General features: G+C 59.5%; 3 protein-coding genes and 5 non-coding genes across 9 annotated transcripts in view; all 8 read right to left on the bottom strand.

Moving 5' to 3' along the window:
- Nucleotides 1-227: 227 nt before the first annotated feature.
- FCGRT (Fc gamma receptor and transporter) lies at nt 228-8,934 on the bottom strand. 2 transcript variants are annotated; one of them, XM_058674346.1, is made up of 7 exons: nt 8,830-8,934; nt 7,782-7,871; nt 7,218-7,466; nt 6,856-7,131; nt 1,097-1,366; nt 631-750; nt 228-514 (listed from the first exon to the last, which is right to left on the bottom strand). In XM_058674346.1, the coding sequence occupies exons 2-7, from the start codon at nt 7,855-7,857 to the stop codon at nt 405-407; spliced, it is 1,101 nt and encodes a 366-aa protein (XP_058530329.1). In that variant the 5' UTR covers nt 7,858-7,871; nt 8,830-8,934; the 3' UTR covers nt 228-404. The 2 variants fall into 2 exon arrangements, with proteins under 2 accessions (XP_058530329.1, XP_004597041.2); XM_004596984.4 differs by lacking the exon at nt 8,830-8,934 and adding an exon at nt 8,114-8,234.
- A 3,333-nt stretch (nt 8,935-12,267) lies between these two features.
- Nucleotides 12,268-18,307, bottom strand: part of RPS11 (ribosomal protein S11) — a 47,157-nt gene continuing 41,117 nt past the window's right edge. Inside the window, exons 2-6 of the mRNA XM_058673918.1 lie at nt 13,596-13,639; nt 13,116-13,247; nt 12,955-13,030; nt 12,591-12,720; nt 12,268-12,438 (exon numbers count right to left, since the gene is read on the bottom strand). Coding sequence (XP_058529901.1) covers nt 12,315-12,438; nt 12,591-12,720; nt 12,955-13,030; nt 13,116-13,247; nt 13,596-13,610 — 477 coding nt within the window. The 5' untranslated portion in view covers nt 13,611-13,639 and the 3' untranslated portion in view covers nt 12,268-12,314. The remainder of the gene's footprint in view (nt 12,439-12,590; nt 12,721-12,954; nt 13,031-13,115; nt 13,248-13,595; nt 13,640-18,307) is intronic.
- On the bottom strand, nt 12,826-12,913 carry LOC118757763 (small nucleolar RNA SNORD35). Its single transcript, XR_004995366.2, has one exon. It is a non-coding gene; the product is annotated as a small nucleolar RNA SNORD35 (small nucleolar RNA).
- On the bottom strand, nt 15,608-17,777 carry RPL13A (ribosomal protein L13a). The gene is made up of 8 exons (XM_004596985.3): nt 17,687-17,777; nt 17,181-17,253; nt 16,887-16,952; nt 16,706-16,807; nt 16,430-16,515; nt 16,201-16,260; nt 15,792-15,914; nt 15,608-15,719 (listed from the first exon to the last, which is right to left on the bottom strand). Exons 1-8 carry the CDS (start codon nt 17,699-17,701, stop codon nt 15,633-15,635), a joined length of 612 nt encoding a protein of 203 aa, XP_004597042.1. The 5' UTR covers nt 17,702-17,777; the 3' UTR covers nt 15,608-15,632.
- Nucleotides 16,078-16,163, bottom strand: LOC118757764 (small nucleolar RNA SNORD35). Its single transcript, XR_004995367.1, has one exon. It is a non-coding gene; the product is annotated as a small nucleolar RNA SNORD35 (small nucleolar RNA).
- Nucleotides 16,326-16,395, bottom strand: LOC118757759 (small nucleolar RNA SNORD34). Its single transcript, XR_004995362.1, has one exon. It is a non-coding gene; the product is annotated as a small nucleolar RNA SNORD34 (small nucleolar RNA).
- On the bottom strand, nt 16,582-16,664 carry LOC118757757 (small nucleolar RNA Z195/SNORD33/SNORD32 family). Its single transcript, XR_004995360.1, has one exon. It is a non-coding gene; the product is annotated as a small nucleolar RNA Z195/SNORD33/SNORD32 family (small nucleolar RNA).
- LOC118757758 (small nucleolar RNA Z195/SNORD33/SNORD32 family) lies at nt 17,072-17,154 on the bottom strand. Its single transcript, XR_004995361.1, has one exon. It is a non-coding gene; the product is annotated as a small nucleolar RNA Z195/SNORD33/SNORD32 family (small nucleolar RNA).

Raw genomic sequence — 18,307 nt, 5'->3', positions numbered from 1 at the left:
ATGAACCGAGGGGTGGGAAGCAGGCTCCCAATGGCCCAGTGTCCCTCAGAGTAGGAAAACTCTTGCTTCACTGGGACAGACTTCAGCCACGAATTCTTTACAGGAGTGACACAAATATTTGTGAAGGAAAGATACATATAAAAAGGGGTCGATTCTCCAGTAGATACTGGAGCACCCCCACTCCCACCCCGCTTGCTCCAACACTTGAAATGATGAACACAGCATGATTGGGGTCCAAATTCGTGTTATATGTTACGTGTATATTAGGAGGGCAAACCGAGGCAGACCACAGGAACATGGGTCCTCCTGGAGGCTCAGAGATGCCGGGATTCCAGGGGTCTCACAGCATGAAAGAGAACCGACCACAGCCGCTGCCAGCAGCCAGCACGGGGTGGGGAGGCCTCTCAGGCAGTCACTGGGAAGGCGTTAGTGTCCTGAGGGTCAGCATCTTGGGGCAGACCCGGGGTGGGCAGGAGGGTGCTAATGTCATCTCCACGGAGGAAGATCCAGGGGCCTGAAGAGAGAAGGGGGCCACGTCAGCAACTCTGGGGCACCCCACCCCCACCCCCACCTCCACTTGCTGCCTGCCCCGCCCCAGGTCTGTCCGAGCACCCTCTTGGTGCCCCGCACCTGGCCGTCCGCTCCTCATCCTCCTCCACGCCACAGCTCCACCGGCAGCCAGGGCCACGAGCAGCAGCAGACTGACCACTATCCCCACCACGAACACCGAGGAGGAAGCGGCTGGTGAGCCTGTAGCAATGAGAGGGTTATGAACCGCTGGGCCTCTCCACCCGTCCCACTGGGAGGAAATCGGGGTGTCCTCATCCCTCCCAACCTCCTCCTCCTTGGCAGCACCCAGTGTCTGGGCCAGACACTGCAGCTCGGACGTTAGAGTGGTGGCCGGCAGCGGCAGCGGCAGCAGCAGAGCCGGTGACATCCCAGCGTATCCCAGCACAGAGCCAAGGGACGGAAGGCAGTCAGATGTAAGGATGACCGGCCACAGCGGGCAACGGGTGGTCAGTTCAGCAAGGGCAGCAGCTGGAGCGAGCACGGGGTAGCAAGGACGCAGCACAGAGCGTGCGGTGGGGAGCCTCACCCAGCGTCACGACCAGGGGCTGCGCCAGCCCCGCGTGCTGCACCACGCAGCGGTAGTGGTGCTCATCACCGCTCTGCACTGTGAGCGACGACCAGGCATAGAAGGAGCCGTCGCCATTGGGGCCGAGGCCACCGGAGCCCACACCGGCTGCCAGCCCGTCACGGAGGAATCTGAACTGCAGCTCGGGTGGGTAGAAGGAGAAGGCACTGCAGGTGAGCAAGGAGAAGCCAGGGCTGCTGGGCCGGGCCTTCAGGCGCATGGAGGGCGGCTCTGCAGGGGCGGGAAACAGGCAGGCCTGCAGGTGAGCCTGGGGCGGGGGGCACCTGATGGCTGGCGGCCAGGGTGCTAGAGCCCCACTGCACCCACCCTGCAAGCCCAGGGCTGCTGAGCAGCTAGGCACCCGGGCAACAGAGCTGTGAACAGAAGGAGCAGGAGCCACTGGGACACAGCCTGCCAGGTGGGATGAGGCAGGTAAAAGCCCGGTACGGATCCAGCACAGCCTCCTGCTCAAGGAACTGAGAGCAGGTGCTGCTGGCACTGGCACGACAGGAAGCACTGCCAACAGTGAAATGCCAACCCGTGGGAAAATGCAAATGAGTGTGAAACAGCTAGGACTGTACCAGGACAGAAACTTTGATTCTTATAACTACTTAAACATTTCAAAGATTGATTTTTATTAGAAAGCCAGTTACAGAGAGGACAGAAAGATTCTCCATCCGCTGGTTCACTCCTCAAGTGGCCACAACGGCTGCAACTGAGCTGACCCTGAGCCAGGAGCTTCCTCCGGGTCTCCCACCTGGGTACAGGGTCCCAAGGCTTTGGGCCGTCCTCGACTGCTTTCCCAGGCCACAAGCAGGGAGCTGGATGGGAAGTGGAGTAGCCGGGACATGAACCAGCATTCATATGGGACCCTGGCTCATGCAAGGTGAGGACTTAGTCAGTGAGTCATCATGCCAGGCCCTAACCATTTTAATTCATAACTTGAAACTTCTCTAAAAATAAAGTTCAAGGTCCAGGCGATGGGGTTGTGGCACAGCATATTAAGCCACTGCCTGCAATATCAGTCCTCCAGTGTAAGTACTGGTTTGAGTCCCAGCTGCTCCACTTCTGATTCAGCTCCGTGCTAACGTACCTGGAAAAGCAGCAAAGGATGACGGCCCCACTACTTGAACTGCCGCACCCATTCAGGGACCCAGAGTGGTTCTCTGGCTCCTGGCCATTGCAGCTGTCTGGGGAGTCAACTGACAACAGATGGGACCGGCAACAGATGTGAGATCTCTCTGTCTCACTGCTTTTCAGGCAAATGGGGCTCAGAGAACACCACCACACGATGCCAGGCTGGGCCGTGTGGAGGTACTGGGGACCCATTTGCTGTTTCCAAGGGGGCTTGGATTATGTATTACCTCATTCCAGCTTTGTTTTCTTTTTTTCTTCCTCCTGGAGGAAATACTAAAAGTTTCGGGCAAAAAGAAAACACTCTAATCCTGTTTTGTGTAAAAGTACACAGAGTTTCAGAAAGGTCTTAGGAAAACGGAATTCGAAGTGCTTGCTGAGAGGTGCCCCATATGGGATGCCAGCACAGGCAGGCAGAGGACAAACCTGTTGAGCCACCATGCCAGTCCCTAATCCTTAGGTAACCAGAGCCGCCTGCAGAACCGGAGGAGGTGACTGGGTTAAGAAGGGTTAAGGTCTGGTATGTAAGGCACTTGGACCACTCCCAAACAAGGGAGCTGCCAAGGCTCAGCTGCAGGAGCCCGCCCCGCATGGCGCAGTGCCAGGGCCCCTCCGGGAGGCATACTTGGCGCTTTCCGCTCGAGAGGGAAGCCAGTGCATTTCTCTTGAGATGCTTCCCCGGCAAGTCGGCAGAATGTGCTGCAGTCAGGCCCATGGCCAAGGGCAGAGCCCAGCAGTTCTGCATTCTGTGCTTCCTGCTGCTTCCCAGAGGATATCTGGAGGGCGTCGGCAAAGAGCTCACACAAAACACACACTGTCAAAAAATGTAGGCTTCGAAAAAACATATACATGCAGTGAAGGAAGTAATACTATAAAAACAGAGAAAAAAACAACCAAAAAATCTATGCATTCGTCTCCACACGCTCACACAGACATGAACTGATGCCTTAGTCTCCGTGACCTTTAACAGACTGATCAGGGCTGGTATTGTAGCACAGAGGGTTAAGCTGCCGCCTCTAACACTAGCATCCCATATAAGCTGGAATTAAGATTGAAGATGAAAACCGACATGGGGCAGGTAGTTGGTGTGGCGGTTAGGACACTGTGTGGGGTATCAAAATGTCTGGCTTCGGGCCTGGCACAGTAGCCTAACAGCTAAAGTCCTTGCCTTGCCTTGAACACGCCAGGATCTCATATGGGCATCGGTTCTAATCCCGGCAGCACCACTTCTCATCCAGCTCTCTGCTTGTGGCCTGGGAAAGCAATCGAGGATGGCCCAGAACTCTGGGACCCTGCACCAGCATGGGAAACCCAGAAGAAGTTCCTGGCTCCTGGCTAAGGATTGGTACAGCACCAATCCGAAAAAAAAAAAAAACAAAAAACTGGCTTCTAACCTTGGCTCCACTCCTGGCTTCCAGCTCCCTGCTAATCTGTACCCTGAAAAGTGGCAGGTGTCTGGAGCCCTGCTGCCCACATGGGAGACGGGTGGGAGCTTCTGGCTCATGACTTTGATCTAACGCAGCCCTGGCCGTTCAGGTGTTTGGGGAGTGAACCAAAAGATGGAAATGTTGTCTCTCTGATTTTCAAATCAATAAAAACAATTTCTTAAGGATTTATTTGATTTTTATTGGAAGGGCAGATATACAGAGAGGAGGATGTTCCAACTGATGATTTTCTTCCCAAGTGGCTGCAGTGGCCTAGTGGCTAGAGTCCTCACCTTGAACATGCCAGGATCCCATATGGTCACAGGTTCTAATCTCAATGGCCCTGCTTCCCATCCAGCTCCCTGCCTGTGGCCTGGGAGAGCAGTGGAGGATGGCCCAAACTGTTGGGACCCTGCACCCATGTGGGAGATGTGCAAGAAGCTCCTGGTTCATGGCTTCAGATCAGCTCAGCTCCAGCCACTGTGGTCACTTGGGGAGTGAATCAATGGACGGAAGATCCTCCTCTCTGTCTCTCTTCCTCTCTGTGTATCTGCCTTTTCAATAAAAATCAAATAAATCTCTAACAAAAAAAAAAGGACTTGGGATCCAATTTAAAGAGAATAAAGTCTATGATGGATTAAAACACATGGTAAGAGGCAGGCGTGCTGGCACAACAGCGTAAACTTGCACTTGAGACACCGACGTCGTGTATCAGGGTGTCTGGATTTCCAGTTCAGCTTCCTCCTGGAACCAGTACAAAATGACTCAAGTGCTTGGGCCCCTGCCACCCAGGAGGAGCCCTCAGTGGAGGTCAGCCAGGCTCCTGGCTTTGCTGAGTCAGCACTGGGTGTTGCGCGGGGCTGGAGAGTGAACAACCAGAGAGGATCACTGTCTCTTGGTCTCGTGCGCTGTGTCACTCTGCCTTTCAAGGAAAACGGTAACTAAAACATGATAAGGGGGCCTTTTTTTTTTTTTTTAATTGGAAAGGCAGATTTACAGAGAACGAGAGACAGAGAGACCATTCATCTACTGATTCACTCCCCAAGTGACCGCAACAGCCAGAGCTGGGCCAGTCTGAAGCCAACCAGAAGGTTCTTCCAGCCTCCCACGCAGGCGCAGGGTCCCAAGGCTTTGGGCCGTCCTCGACTGCTTTCCCAGGTCGCAAGCAGGGAGCTGGATGGGAAGTGGAGCTGTCAGGATACAAACCAGCGCCTACATGGGATCCCCGCGTGCACAAGGCAAGGACTTTAGCCACTACGCTACCATGCCATGCCCCTAAATAAATCTTTTAAATTCAAAAAATTGCAAGATCTAGGGGCTCAGGGCCGGTGAATCATTGGACATAAGATCTTCCTCTCTGTCTCTCCTCCACTCTGTTTATCTGACTTTGCAGTAAAAATAAAATAAATCTTTTAAAAAAAAAAAGATCTAGGGGCTCATAATAAACAAAATGAAACTTCCTGGTTGTCAGCCTGTGAGAGTTAACAGTGGCTGATCCGCTCACAATTTCAGACAACAAATGAAAAAGGCAAGATAGAATCGCAGTCCTATCTCCAATGGACTATATCATGTCCCCACCCTCCAACGTCCTAAGCCTAACACCTCAGAAAGTGACACATGTGGAGATGAAGAAGGCAGTAAGAGGGCCCGGCGGCGTGGCCTAGTGGCTAGAGTCCTCGCCTTGAAAGCCCCGGGATCCCACATGGGCGCTGGTTCTAATCCCGGCAGCTCCACTTCCCATCCAGCTCCCTGCTTGTGGCCTGGGAAAGCAGGAGAGGACGGCCCAGTGCATTGGGACCCTGCACCCGCGTGGGAGACCCGGAAGAGGTTCCAGGTTCCCTGCTTCGGATCGGCGCGCATCGGCCCATTGCGGCTCACTTGGGGAGTAAATCATCGGACGGAAGATCTTCCTCTCTGTCTCTCCTCCTCTGTGTATATCTTGCTGTAATAAAAAATGAATAAATCTTTAAAAAAAAAAAAAGGCAGTAAGAGATCAAACGAGGCCTACACGTGGCCCTTAGAAAGCTGCCATGTCCTAAATCACCATAATTCAATCACAAGGACCGCATCCTACCAACCCAACTACTTCTCAACACCACGGACGCGTCCCGTCCCAACCTCTTAGTCCCATGAACATCTGGACTTTGGGGAACAAGATTTTAATCATGTCAAGCTAATATGCTCAAGGAAATAACAGACCAAGGCAGTGGGTGCTGACGGTTGCTAAAATCAGGAAGAAAACTAGGGAGGATTTCCTAGCAACACCTAAACCGGTCTGCTAAACTGAACTGAGTGGTGTGGCACAGTCGGACGGGCAGACACAAAGACCACACAGCAGCCAACTGAGCGCCTGAGCAGCTGGGCTAAGCTCAGCCGGCCAGACCCCTGGCTTTCTTCAAAACAAAACTACAAGAAAAAGGAAAAACAAAAAACAAAACAAACAAAAAAACACAGGGAACTTACAATTCAAGACCACAAAAATGAATTCCAATTACTGTTATAATCACCGACCTGTTACATGCAAAGCTATACGACTGCTAAAAGCAACCTGAGATGGAGGTGATCTTGCGACCTCAGGGCTACGACCTCCACACCCTGAAACCAAAAGGCGGGACACTAGACTTGATGAAAATGAAAACCTCTGTTGTGGGGAAGACACTGCTAAGAGGAGATAAGCTACTGACAGCAGGAACAAGTGGACACAGTGTGCAAATGAGTGCAAGAAACTCAGCAGAAAGACGAAGAGACAGAAGGACTCAAGGCCACTGGTGGCTCTTCAGCGGATCGCACTAGAGCCTTAGGAGCACTGACCATCACAGAGACACGGTCAGCAACAGGGAATCTTGACACTTTGTTTCAAGAGCACTTTGCTGGCAGAGCAACACACTGCAGTCCTTACAGAGGACATGCAAACCCTGACCTCTGGGGCAGCAAAGGGCAAGAACGACCACCCTGAATGGTCACTGCTGAGCCCCACTGAAGCGGCATCATCATTAAACATGGAAAAGCACCGATAAAAGAAAAAAAGGAAGAATGACCCGGCCGAGTCCTCAGCAGCACTGATCCTCCTGCTTCCACAGCCAGAGGCCAGGTGCACGGTGGGACAGGTGCACAGGCCAACAGGAGAGGACAGAACCCACCGGGACCAGGGAGAGCGCTCACCCTTCCACTCCAGGTTGCCGCGGCCCCTCTCCAGGTGCCCCAGCAGGCGCTGGGGGCAGGAAGTGAGCAGGAAGGTTCTCTCACTGCTCACCACCTCAGCCTGTTGCTGCCACTTGGAGCCGATGGTCAGTGCCTCGGGCCAGTCCCCACTCCAATTGCCCTGCTTGGGGTCAAAACTCATGAAGTCCTCGCCGTTCAGGGCGAACGTGGCTGTGGGCACCGAGGCGTTGTTAGCATCCAGTTCACAGCCCAGCAGGCCCTGCAGGGTGTAGGAACCTGACATACACACACACAGGTCAGCAGGCGGGCTGGGTGGGGATGCCCAGGCTCTCCCCGCTGGGCCCCAGGTGGTACAGCCTCACCTTGCCCCAGCAAGGACAGCGCCTGCATGAAGAGCTGCTGCTTGCTTCTCAGATCCACCGTCTCCTTCTCCCAGTACCAGGAGACCTGGTCTTCCCAGATCCACGCCCCGTAGGGCTCTGCCTCATTCCGCCGGCTGCTGTAGCTCAGGTACTGCTGTGGCCCCAGCCAGCCAGACACCCAGAAGTTAGGGGTCCCCTGGGCGGGGTTGGAGACGGCCGTGATGTGGTACAGGAGGGAGAGATGGCTCCCTGTGTGTGTAGGAGGAGAGAAAAGTGAAGAGAGCCAGGTGGGGGCGGGCGCTTAGTTAGTGGGACAGAGAGCGGTGACAGAGGCCTGGAGGGGGGACAGAGGCCCAAAGAGAGAGGGGGAACAGAGATTGAGAGAGAGAGAGAGGGAGAGAGAGAGAGACCGAGAGAGAGGACAGAGACCCAGAGAGAGCGAGAGTGGCCAGGAGGCAGAGGGACGGTGGGTCCAGGTCCAGCCCTGGCAGAAGGCAGACCCAAAGGGAGCAATGGAAACGGGAAGCCCGGGACTCGACGCCCCGGTTCCCCGCTCTCCCTCACCTGCTCCGAGCGTCCCAGCAGGCAGCAGGCAGAGCAGGAGTCGCAGCGCCCAGGGCAGGAGCCGGGGGCGCCCCATGGTGCGCGGCCGAGCTGCGGCGGGAGGGGCGCGTGACTCTGGGCCCGCCCCGCGCCCGCCTGCCCGCCTGCCCGTCCGGGACTGCGGCTCCCGCTGCGCCGTGCAGGCCGCGCGGGAACCTTCGCCCCGCGGGAGGAACGCTGGGGTTAATGAGTGACCGACCGGGGCTGCCGGCCCGCCCCGTCGGCCCCCACACCCAGGGCCCTGCGCCCTCCGACAACCACCCCTCGCAGCCCTCCTTCGGGCCGGGCCCGACCTTCTCCCGGGTGCCCGGCTCCCGTGACTGGAGACCCCAGTTCCGCTCTCACATCCTGTTCCCGGCCTCCAGGAACCCCCAGCCCCACCCCTCCGCCGCCGGCACACCCCGGGCCCTGGGCCGGCCCCCGCCCCAAGGCCGCCAGGGCGGGCCTGGCTTCTGGGCTCCTGCACGGCCCAGATATCCAGGCCAGCACCGGGGAGGCCGCTCCTGTCGCTCCAGCCTATGCAAAACTTTTAAAAAGTCCATGCATGGATTTCTGAAACTTTGTGCAGAAGAATATGTTTTAGTTCCATTTTCTAGGAACTGATTGCCAAATCTATTTCCTCCCACAAATCCGTGCCTTGCTCCTTCCCTAAGAATCCCCTATACCCGCGCAGGAGGCTGGTCCTTCCTCACAGAGCTCCCGGAACCTCCCTAGGCCCCTTGAAGCTGTTGCTGACCCAGCAACAGATTTCTTCACAAACTTCCATTTCTTTTACCCGAAGTCAAGGACAGCTCCCAGCTGTTGGTGCTCCCGCCCAGTGGCCACAACAGCTGGGCGGGCTGGGCCAGGCAGCCTTCTGGGGGTGGGGGCACTTGGGCCATCACCTGCTGCCTCCCAGGGCATGGGAAGAACTGGGCATTCCTGCCTGGGGTTGGAGTGGGGGGCGCACCACCACAGTGCACCCTGCTGGCCCCCGCAGCCCACCCTGTCCCCGCTGGATGCGATTCACCTCCTGCTGGAAGGTTTCCACTCTCTTCTGGTTTCTGTTCTCAGAGGCACTGGGTCCACCTAGCTTACTCCCTGTGTGCAGCCTGAGGGGCTGTGCTCCTTCTGAAAGTCGCAGAGGGCAGGGGCAGCAGCGGTCCTCCTGGGCTGACCGTCGCCCTCCTGCCTCCCTCTGAGGAGCCCTTGTGATCCCGTCAGGTGGCCCGCAGGTGATCCTAGATAACGTCCCCTTCTCACAGTCCTTACCTCACATGGTGAGCAAAGTCCCTTGGACCACGTGGACCACCCCCACCCCGGGTTTCGGGAGGGTGTGAATGTCCATCACGCCAGCCCTAGGACGTCGTCCCCAGCCTGCTGGGACATGCATGACCCGACCCCACCCCTCTTCTATTCCCTATGACCTCTCAGAGCCAACTTTGCTATTTCCCTTTTGTTCCTGCTGCCTGATCCCAAAGGCCTCAGGCCCCCAAAGCCCATGTTGGCATAAGGGCATTTTGGGGTGTCCCCTGGCTGTCTCCTAGCACACCCTCACTGACCCTGCCTGTGGCTCCCGGGGTTCCCAGGACGTTGCTCAAGCCCTCCGACTGAAAGGAGTGCATGGCTGCCACAAACCCTACAGTGACACCCCAGGAGGCATGCCATTAGATAAGCATCAGAACTGGCAGCCTGAGGGTTTCCCTTCTTCAAAGAGTGCCCCGCCCTGAAGCTCCCCACTCGCAGGAATTGGGGTGGCACAAACCTGAACAGCCACGCCCAGCCTCATTCGCATTTGCTGGCTGAGCTCGGGCAGCAGGAAGCTACAGCTGGGCCCAGGTGTGGAAGCCAGGCTGGGTCTCCTTACAGGGTGCGGTTCTGTGTGGCCCCGGAGCCTGTCTACCTGTTGACCATCCGCTGCAAGCTTTGACCTGTTCTCCTGCGCCAGCAGTCTGCCCTGCTCCTCTTCATCTAGTCACAGCTTTTTCTTTTTTTTCTTTTGTAAACTGAGACAGACAGCAATAAAGAGGGAAGGGGGAAGAGATTCCTTGGTCCTCTGGTTCACTCGCCAGATGGCTACAGAAGCTACCAGTGTGGGCCAGACTGAACCAGGAGAGCCATCCAGCTCTGTCGAGTGGTCAAGAAGGACCCGAGTCCTTGGGCCATGTCTGCCGTCTCCCCTGGTACACTGGGGTGGGGGGCAGCTGGCTGGCTCAGAAGTGGAGCACCCAGGATTCCAGCCGGTGATCTGATAGAGTGCTAGTGTCACCACTAGTAGCTTACCTCGCTGTGCCACAAGCATGTCCCTAAAATGTCCTTGTGTCCTTCTGGAATGTCCTGGAAGAGTCTAGCATGTGCTCTTGCTCGGGATGCCTGTATCCCATTTCAGAGTTCCTAGGTCTGCTTTTCATTCAGCCTCTTGTTCTTGGAACCGGAGTAGCGGGGCAGCAAGTTCTGGGGTCCCCACCACTCTTGTGGAAGATCCGGGAGTGGGAGTTCCTAACCCAGCCCTGGCTGTGGTGGGCATTTAGGGAGTGAACCAGCAGATGGAAGATCAGTGTGTCTCTTCCATTGCCACTCTCTCTGCCTTTCAAATAAAAATAAGCAGGTGGTGCTGGCACTATGGCCTAGCAGCCCCTGGCGAGGCCCATCACACTGGCTGGTGTCCTGGCCACTCAGCTTCCAATCCAGCTCCCTGCCGATGCACCCGCTTGCCACTCCCGCGCGAGAGGTCATGGTGACACTCATGGTCACTAAGTTCAGCTACTTCATCACCCCCAGGAGCAGCACCGATGAGGGACAGGACATTCCAGCTTGCACCTGCCTTCCCCCAGGCACCCGGCCTGATGCTGCCAGCCACTGCCAACCCCAGGGTCTGCTATATACAGAACCCGCCTAGGGGCAACTTCCCTGTGAGCTGGCAGCGCCACCAGGGCTCTTTGGGCATGCCACCCACACACAGACGCTACAAGTGGTCACCTCTGCTCCCAACAGGCTCAGGGCCAGACTGGGAGACTGAGTCCCACAGCAAAAGCTGTGTGGTTGTGGGGATAGGGAGCTGGGAACCAGAGCTCCTTTCCCATCACCTGCCCCTGGAGGACACTCAGCAGGTGGGAAACAGCCAGCAAACAGCAAGGTTTCACCTGACTCCTGGCCGCGGAGACGGTAGCCAGGAGGTCAGCGGCTTTGCCAGGTGGGAACAGGTTGGTGGTAGCCAGGTCAGCGGCTTTGCCTGGAGGGAGCAGGTTGGTGAAGATGAAGGAGAGCTGGCTGGGGAAGGAGGTCCCCAGGCTTCCAGGCACAGGAACAGCAGGTGTAGACAGACTTGGGATTAGGGATTTGAGGGGAGAGGCCACCCCATAGCTCACTCAGCCTAGGAAGGACCAATGGCTGCTACTGGGACCACGGAAGTGCCCCCGGGTCCTTCTGCATGGTCTTTGCCTCACCTGGAGTCCTTACTGGGCACACAGCAGCAGCATAGACCCCGAGGTGCTAGGAGCTGCCCCATTGAGCCACTGCGGCGCCCCCTCCGCCCTGTCCTGTTGTTGTCTACACAGCCACCCCACCCGGACGGAAACACCTGCGGCTGGAGGGGGCCGGCCCCCAGCCCCCCGCTGCTGGGCGGTGCCCCCCTGACCCGTCTCTACCCCTTCCTGCGCCTCCGCTCCGGGGAGCCACTTCCTCTGGCAGGAACCCCCGCCCTCGCTGGGCCGGGTAAAAGGCAGCGACCCGCCTCTGGGGGCCTGCAGCGGCTCTCTCCTCTCCTCACGGCCCTGTCTCCCAACCCTCGTACCAGTGTTGCACAATAGACACTGGTACAGGATTGGGGGCTCAGGGACCTGGGGACCCCAGCATCCAGCCAGTGACGACGCAGCGGCTCCTGTACACCTCCACTCTGGGATGCCCGAGGTGTGTGGTCTGTCCCTGTTCTGCTTTGGGCACTCTGCTGCTGATCCTGTCTACCTACCCCCTTCCCCATCTGTGCCCTCAACGTTCCCAGCGCCCTTGGTCTGCAGCCAGCTACTCCCAGGAACAGCACCCACACCGCCCAGGTGTTCCCCCAATCTTGTCCACTTTAGCGGACTCCCTGCTTCACTTCCTGATTCTCCGTAGCTGTCAGGGGACAGGAAGGTCACCTAGCCTTCCAGCGAGGTACTAAGTGGAAGGGACACCTGCTTGCTGCCCCCAGGTGGCCTGTGAGGACCCAGACCAGGAGCCCCCGAACCTGCATCGTTCCCTCTCTGTAGACCTGGAGCGGAGACCGGTGCTCCCCAGGCAGTCTGCCCTTTTATTTGTACACTCCAAGGGGACAAGGACAATTGAGCCGTGGGTGGCTGCACCTCCATACAGGCTGTGCTCAGGGGAGCCACCCGTCCTCCGGGGGAGTGCCTGCCACCTTAGGGAACCCTGCAGGTCTCGGGGAAGCTCTGCCCTCCAAACAAGCACACAGAGACCCCACGGCAGCCTAGCAATGCAAAATAACTTTATTTCGTGTGGGGGAGAGGCAGCGGCGGCTCAGAACTTCTGGAACTGCTTCTTGGTGCCGGCGGCTTTGGTGACCTTGAGCACGTTGAAGCGCACGGTCTTGCTGAGGGGCCGGCACTCGCCCACCGTGACGATATCCCCGATCTGGACGTCCCTGTTGGGCGGGTGCACCGTGTCCTCAGGGGGGCTGCCCGGCACCCCTCCCCCTCCCCAGGGGTGCCGCTGCAACTACCCCTGGTGTCCAGCAGGAGGCGCTCCCGGAGCAGCAGGACCCCACCCCTTTGCCCAGTGCCCCAAGACACTCACCTGAAACAGGGCGACAGGTGCACCGACATGTTCTTGTGGCGCTTCTCAAAGCGGTTGTACTTGCGGATGTAGTGCAGGTAGTCGCGGCGGATGACAATGGTTCTCTGCATCTTCATCTTGGTCACCACGCCTTGGGGAGGGGGGAAGACAGATGACACATCAGGGCCCCCCGCCCCGGCTCCCCTTCCAGGGACAATGAGCCAGGGACAACCCCCTCCTGCCCTGGTCATGTCCGCTTCTGGCATCAGTTCTGCCAAGAGGCTGCGTCGGCAGTGCCCCATGTGGGCATCCGAAGACCATCGTGATAACAGACATCACCTGCCAGAGCCCTGGGGCGGGGTCCCCCTTCAGACACCCCTCTTACCCGACAGGATCCTCCCCCGGATGGACACATTTCCGGTGAAAGGGCATTTCTTGTCGATGTAGGTGCCCTCAATAGCCTGGAAGGACAAATAGCGGAAAGGTGGGCGCTCAGGTCGATAGCCCAGGGGACCCCAAAGCGCAACTGCCAGCGGGCCCCCGCACCTCCTTGGGCGTCTTGAAGCCCAGCCCGATGTTCTTGTAGTAGCGCGGGAGCTTTTCCTTGCCGGTCTCCCCGAGCAGGACCCGCTTTTTGTTCTGGAAGATGGTCGGCTGCTTCTGATAGGCGCGCTCCGTCTGCAGGCACGGGAGGGGGGACACGCGGCCGGTGAGCCGGGGACCCCAGAACCAGGCCTCCCGGTGCGCACAGGAGACTCCGCAGGCCCGAGAACTCCCCAGATCCATTTCGCGCAGTTCGTCATCCCCAAAAAGCTACACACTCCCCAGGACTCCATGTCGCCAGCCCAGCGCACGCCGCCGCACGCGCCCTCCGCCCGCGGACACCCGTGGGCAGCACGCCGAGCCGGGGTCCCCCCGGGCCAGGCGGACACCCGTGGGCAGCACGCCGAGCCGGGGTCCCTCCCGGGCCAGGGGTACACCTGTGGGCAGCACTCTGCGCCCCACGGGCCGGCCCGGCCACGGTACCTGGATGTCCGCCATCTTCCCGGCCGCCGGAAGAAGAGAGAGAGAACGCTGCGCCGGCGTCCGGGTTTCCTTATCCACTGAGCAGGGTCGGGGAGGAAGTGACGCATAGGAGGCGGGGTCTCCGGATGTCCACCGGCGCGGCTTCGAAGTCGGGGTGGGAAGTGGCGGACTCTCGCGAGACTCTCAGGCCTTGCGGGCGCCCAGCGCGTTCGTTCAGGGTGGGAAGGCGTGGCCTGGTTGTGTTATCGCGAGAGTCCTCAGGAGGCCGCCATGGTGCCGAGCGCTGCAGGTTCACGTGGGACTCGGGGACCTCATGGCGCGAGCGACATGGCCGCCGCCATCTTTCTGCTGGGTAGGGAACCACGACGGCCATCTTTGTGAGGGGCAGGGTTCTCAGTGAACGTCTTGTTCCGTTTCTTCTGTCAAAGTTTAAGAAGGACGTCCGTCTGCGTAGTCGGCGCGATGGAACGCTTCTTGTCTCTCAGAACTTTTAAGCTTTATACTGAGTAGGTTCAGGTTTCAGTTGCTCCATGGGGCTGGCTCCTGTTACAAAACTCGAGGCTTTGAACCTGCCCGCCTGGAGAGAAGCGGATCCATTGTGGCAGTTGAACCGCTGTGCGTGCGCCAAGTAGACCCTGAAATGAAGGTGGCCGCCTGCATTTCACTGCTGACGCTGCGGGCAGCCATGGGTCCCCTGCAGCCTCGTGCCCAGATGCCTGCAGTGGGATGGGGGCGAGCCGGGCTGGTCCCGATGGAGCTGGGGACTCCGTGCTAACCTCACCCTGCCTCAGTGGGGCTGGACTGCAGATACTGCAACTCGGGGAAGGAAGGGCAGGGGTAACACCCGCTCCATGGAGCTCCCAAGTGCAGAGGTTGGAAGAACCTTGTGGAAAAGTGACTTCATTATGTCAGGTAGGAGGTACAGGCTGGGCACAGGGGCCTTAGGTGTGCGACTTCCTGGCAGGCTTTTGGCAGAATGCTGCTAGCAGCCTGTGGGACGGGGTGCTGCAAGGCGGGGAGCAGCTTCTGCTTGGCCAGCAGCTGCGGAGGGCAGACATGGCCATCCCGAGACCCCCACATGAGCCTTCCCAGCATGTCACACGCCCCGGTGCTCCAGTGGCCTGGGAACAGAGCTGGCCAAGGGACTTGGGGACCAGGCGTTTCAGTGTTTTGCATCAGTGGCGGGTCATCCCAGGACCCTCCTCAGCACAGCATGGGGTATACATTTTGTTAATTCCTGGCAACAGCTTCCACCCTTCTGATTCAACAGGACAGACATCCCTCCAAGCCGACGTCTTCGGAGGACCTCCGGCTGTCCCAGGTTCCCTCTTTCAGCGGGGGAAATTACCCACTTTGTAACAAGAGCCTGATACATAATTCCCTATTGCCCACCAGATGCCTGTAGCCTTCACAGGTTCCCAGTGGCAAAGCCTAACCGCCCCTTCACCTGGCACCCAAGGGCCTGCCGACCCCTCCCCCAGCCAGGTGTTGGCCATACTTTGCAGCTGAATCAGAATGAGGCTTCCGGGAACTTGTCAAGCACCGGGCACTGCAGGCCTTGGTGGTACACGGGATTTGGTGTAAAGCATGAAGCCTCTCCAAGCCCTTTGTGCTGTGGGCCTGTCTCTACAGCGGACACATACTGCACACACGTTTAAAAAAATAAATTTATTTTCATTCTGGTCACAGAACATGAAGTCACGAGGCAGCACCTGTGACCCACCAGCTGCCCACCTTTCAATAAATACCCTTGTACAACACCAAGCTCACAGTGCCCGGGCCGTTCCTCCAATTCTACCAGCTGCAGAGTATGGGGGACCACCAGGTTATCCGGTGGGCCTCAGCCCCCGACACAGCGGGGCCTGCAATGCGGGTCCAGCTCAGCCCTGTGAACCTTTGCCAAGATGGCCAAGTGTGCCCCTGGCCAGCCTGTGTGCAGCGAGGCCAGTAGGAGCGCTGACCGAGGCCCTTGGCCCAGGGTGGCGATGGAGGAAGGGCAGGCCAGGCCAAGCGTGAGCAACAAAGTCTTTATTGGACTCAGACCAGGAGGCCGTGGGTCTTGAGGACCTCTGTGAACTTGTTGATCTTCTTCTCCACGTTCTTTTCGGCCTGTTTCCGTAGCCTCTGTGGGGTGAGAGGTGGTCAGCTGCTGTCCAGGCGCCCCGCACCAAGCCCAGGCCCCGGCCCCCCACGCACCATCAGCTGCTTCTTCTTGCGGTAATGCATCTTGGCCTTCTCCTTCCGCTTCTCCTCCAGCGTGGCCGTCACCGCCTGGTACTTCCAGCCAACCTCGTGAGCCAGGCGTCCCAGGTAAGCAAACTGGGGGCAAAGACAGAGCCGTAAGGACACCCAGCCCGCACCAGGAGCTGCTGCCCCACTTCTGACACTGCTTGCACCCAGGACAGTGACCACAAGTTCCTGGGCAACGGGAACGTGAGGGAGTGGGCCGGCAGCACGCAGGGCGCTCTGACCTCACCCCGGGCTCCTGGCATCAGCTGAGCCATTAGGCGTTCTCGGCATCGCCCCGTGGCCTCCGCAGACCATCGTGAGAAACAGACATCATGTGCCAGGCCCGGCCCCGCATGGCAGGCAACTCCCAGCTCACCTTCCTCGTGGGCTTCAGGCGCACAACCTTGAGGGCTGCAGGCACCACCATCCGCTTTTTCTGTCAGAAAAGGAGGCGATGCTGAAGAGATGGGGCGAGGGCGGTGGGGAAGGAGGCTGGGCAGGCGGCGTCTCAGCCGCTGCTGTTCTCATGAGGGTCAAACAATGTAGGTAACACGGAACATCACGGACGCCAGCCACGCAGTGCCCACCCAGAGAGGGCAGCTCACCTTGTCGTAGGGTGGTGGGATGCCATCAAACACCTTTAGGCGCTCCAGGGCGGCCTGACCCCGCTTGGTCTTGTGGGGGAGCATGCCTGTGGGGGTCGCACGGGCTGGTCAGCGGGCTTCGATGCTGCCCACCGCCCTGGTGGGGGCTGGGGGCGGCCTCAGATGGTAGTGCATGTAGTCATCTCATGGTCGGGAAACTCGAACACGAGTGGGACACGTCCTCATCCCGGGCCGCCCGCCTGCCTGGACCCCACCCAGGCCTCAGCACCCCCTCACCTCGCACCGTCCGCCAGAAGATGCGGCTGGGGGCCCGGAAGTGGTAGGGTCCCCGGGAGGGGTTGGTGTTCATTCGCTTGCGCAGGAAGGCCAGGTACTTCACTGGGGAGTGAGGGGAGAGCGTCAGGCGGGTCTGAGGGGCTCCTCCAGCACCCCGACCCAGCAGCGCGGCCCAGCTTACGCTTATTTCTGTAGAAATTGCCAGAGATGTTAATGCCCTCACAGCGCACGACAACCACCTTGCGGCCTGCGGAGGAGATCACGCACATGCGGCCGTCAGTCAGGGGAGCTGGCCAGCTGCAGCGGCTCACTCCCACGGCCCCCTCCCGGAGCTGGGCAGCGGCGGCCGCTCGCTCCCACGGCCCGCAGGTCTCAGAGCGGTGCATGGGGTCATCTCACGGTCGTGAGACTCAAACGAAAGATGGTGACTGTTGCTCATCACGGACCTGCCGCCAGCCCGCCAGCCGGCACTTACCCAGCAGCACCTGCTTGGCCACGATGGCCGCCAGGCGGCCCAGGAGGTGGCCGCGGCCATCCAGCACCAGGACCTGTGGGGGACAAGGCGAGAGCTCAGAGGCACGGTCAGCCTGAGGCGCTCCCCGAACCCGGCCGCCCCGAGAACACACCCCACCAGGACGGGAGCCCGGGAGCACGGCGAGCCGCCGATCCCTGCACCAGGGCGGCAGAGGACCCTGCCCAGCGCTGCCGCGCGCAGAGGAAACCCACCACGACGGTCCCGCCCGCCTCGCTCTACAACCCGTCGTCCCAGCACACGCGGCCGACCCCGCGGCGCCCCGAGGCAAGGCCGGCTTGCTCGCAGCTCCGACCCGCCGCCCGCCCCGCCTGCCTCCCACACGCTCTCCTCCGCCTCCGGTGGCCCAGCGCAGAGGACGGCCGACGGGCCCCCCGAGTCCCGAGCCGGAGCCCGCCCGGCCCCACGCAGCCCCGGCCGCAGCAGCCCCGGCCGCAGCAGCCCCGCACCTGCCCCTCCGCCATCTTCGGCAGCCGCCGGGAAAAAGAAGGAGGCTTCGCTGCAGGGTTTCTTATGCCCCGAAACAGGGGCGGAAGAAGTGACGCCACACGGGCACGCCAGGCAGCTTTCTTTCATTTTATTGGCCAGAGTGTTTTGCGCGTGCGTAGTATTGCCGAGCTGGAAGGCGGGGTCCTTTGCGGGCTGTCCAATCAGGAGGTCGCTCTGCGCGTCTGCTGCTGTGAGAGGCCGACGGTCACGTGGGGCGCGGAGGCGGCTCCGCCGGGTGGGGCGGTACGGCCGCGCAGCCATGTTTGAGAGGGGCCGCTGAGGGCTTCGCCGCCTTGCCCGCCATCTTTGTGAGGGGCAACTCAGGCACTTCCACTCTCTTTGTCCGTCACTTCCGCCCCTAGGCTGCCGACTGCTGCAGAACGCGGGGCTGCCTGCAGGGGGCGCCAAGCTCAGGCTAGCCCCGTGCAGAGGCGCTTCCCACGTGCTGGACTCCCCGGGCTTTCGCCTCTGCTTGGTCCCCTGCACCCATGCCTCCCTGCAATGTCCCCCTGGGGACGGCCCCGGCGAGCTGAACCCCAGTTTTGCCCCCGCCCAGGGTGTGGCTGGCAGCGCAGCCTGGC

The sequence above is a fragment of the Ochotona princeps genome, chromosome 16 (assembly GCF_030435755.1).
Source record: "Ochotona princeps isolate mOchPri1 chromosome 16, mOchPri1.hap1, whole genome shotgun sequence".
NCBI classification, from domain to species: Eukaryota; Metazoa; Chordata; class Mammalia; order Lagomorpha; family Ochotonidae; genus Ochotona; species Ochotona princeps.
Note: the sequence above shows the minus strand (reverse complement) of the source record. Positions and strands in the feature narration are given on the sequence as shown.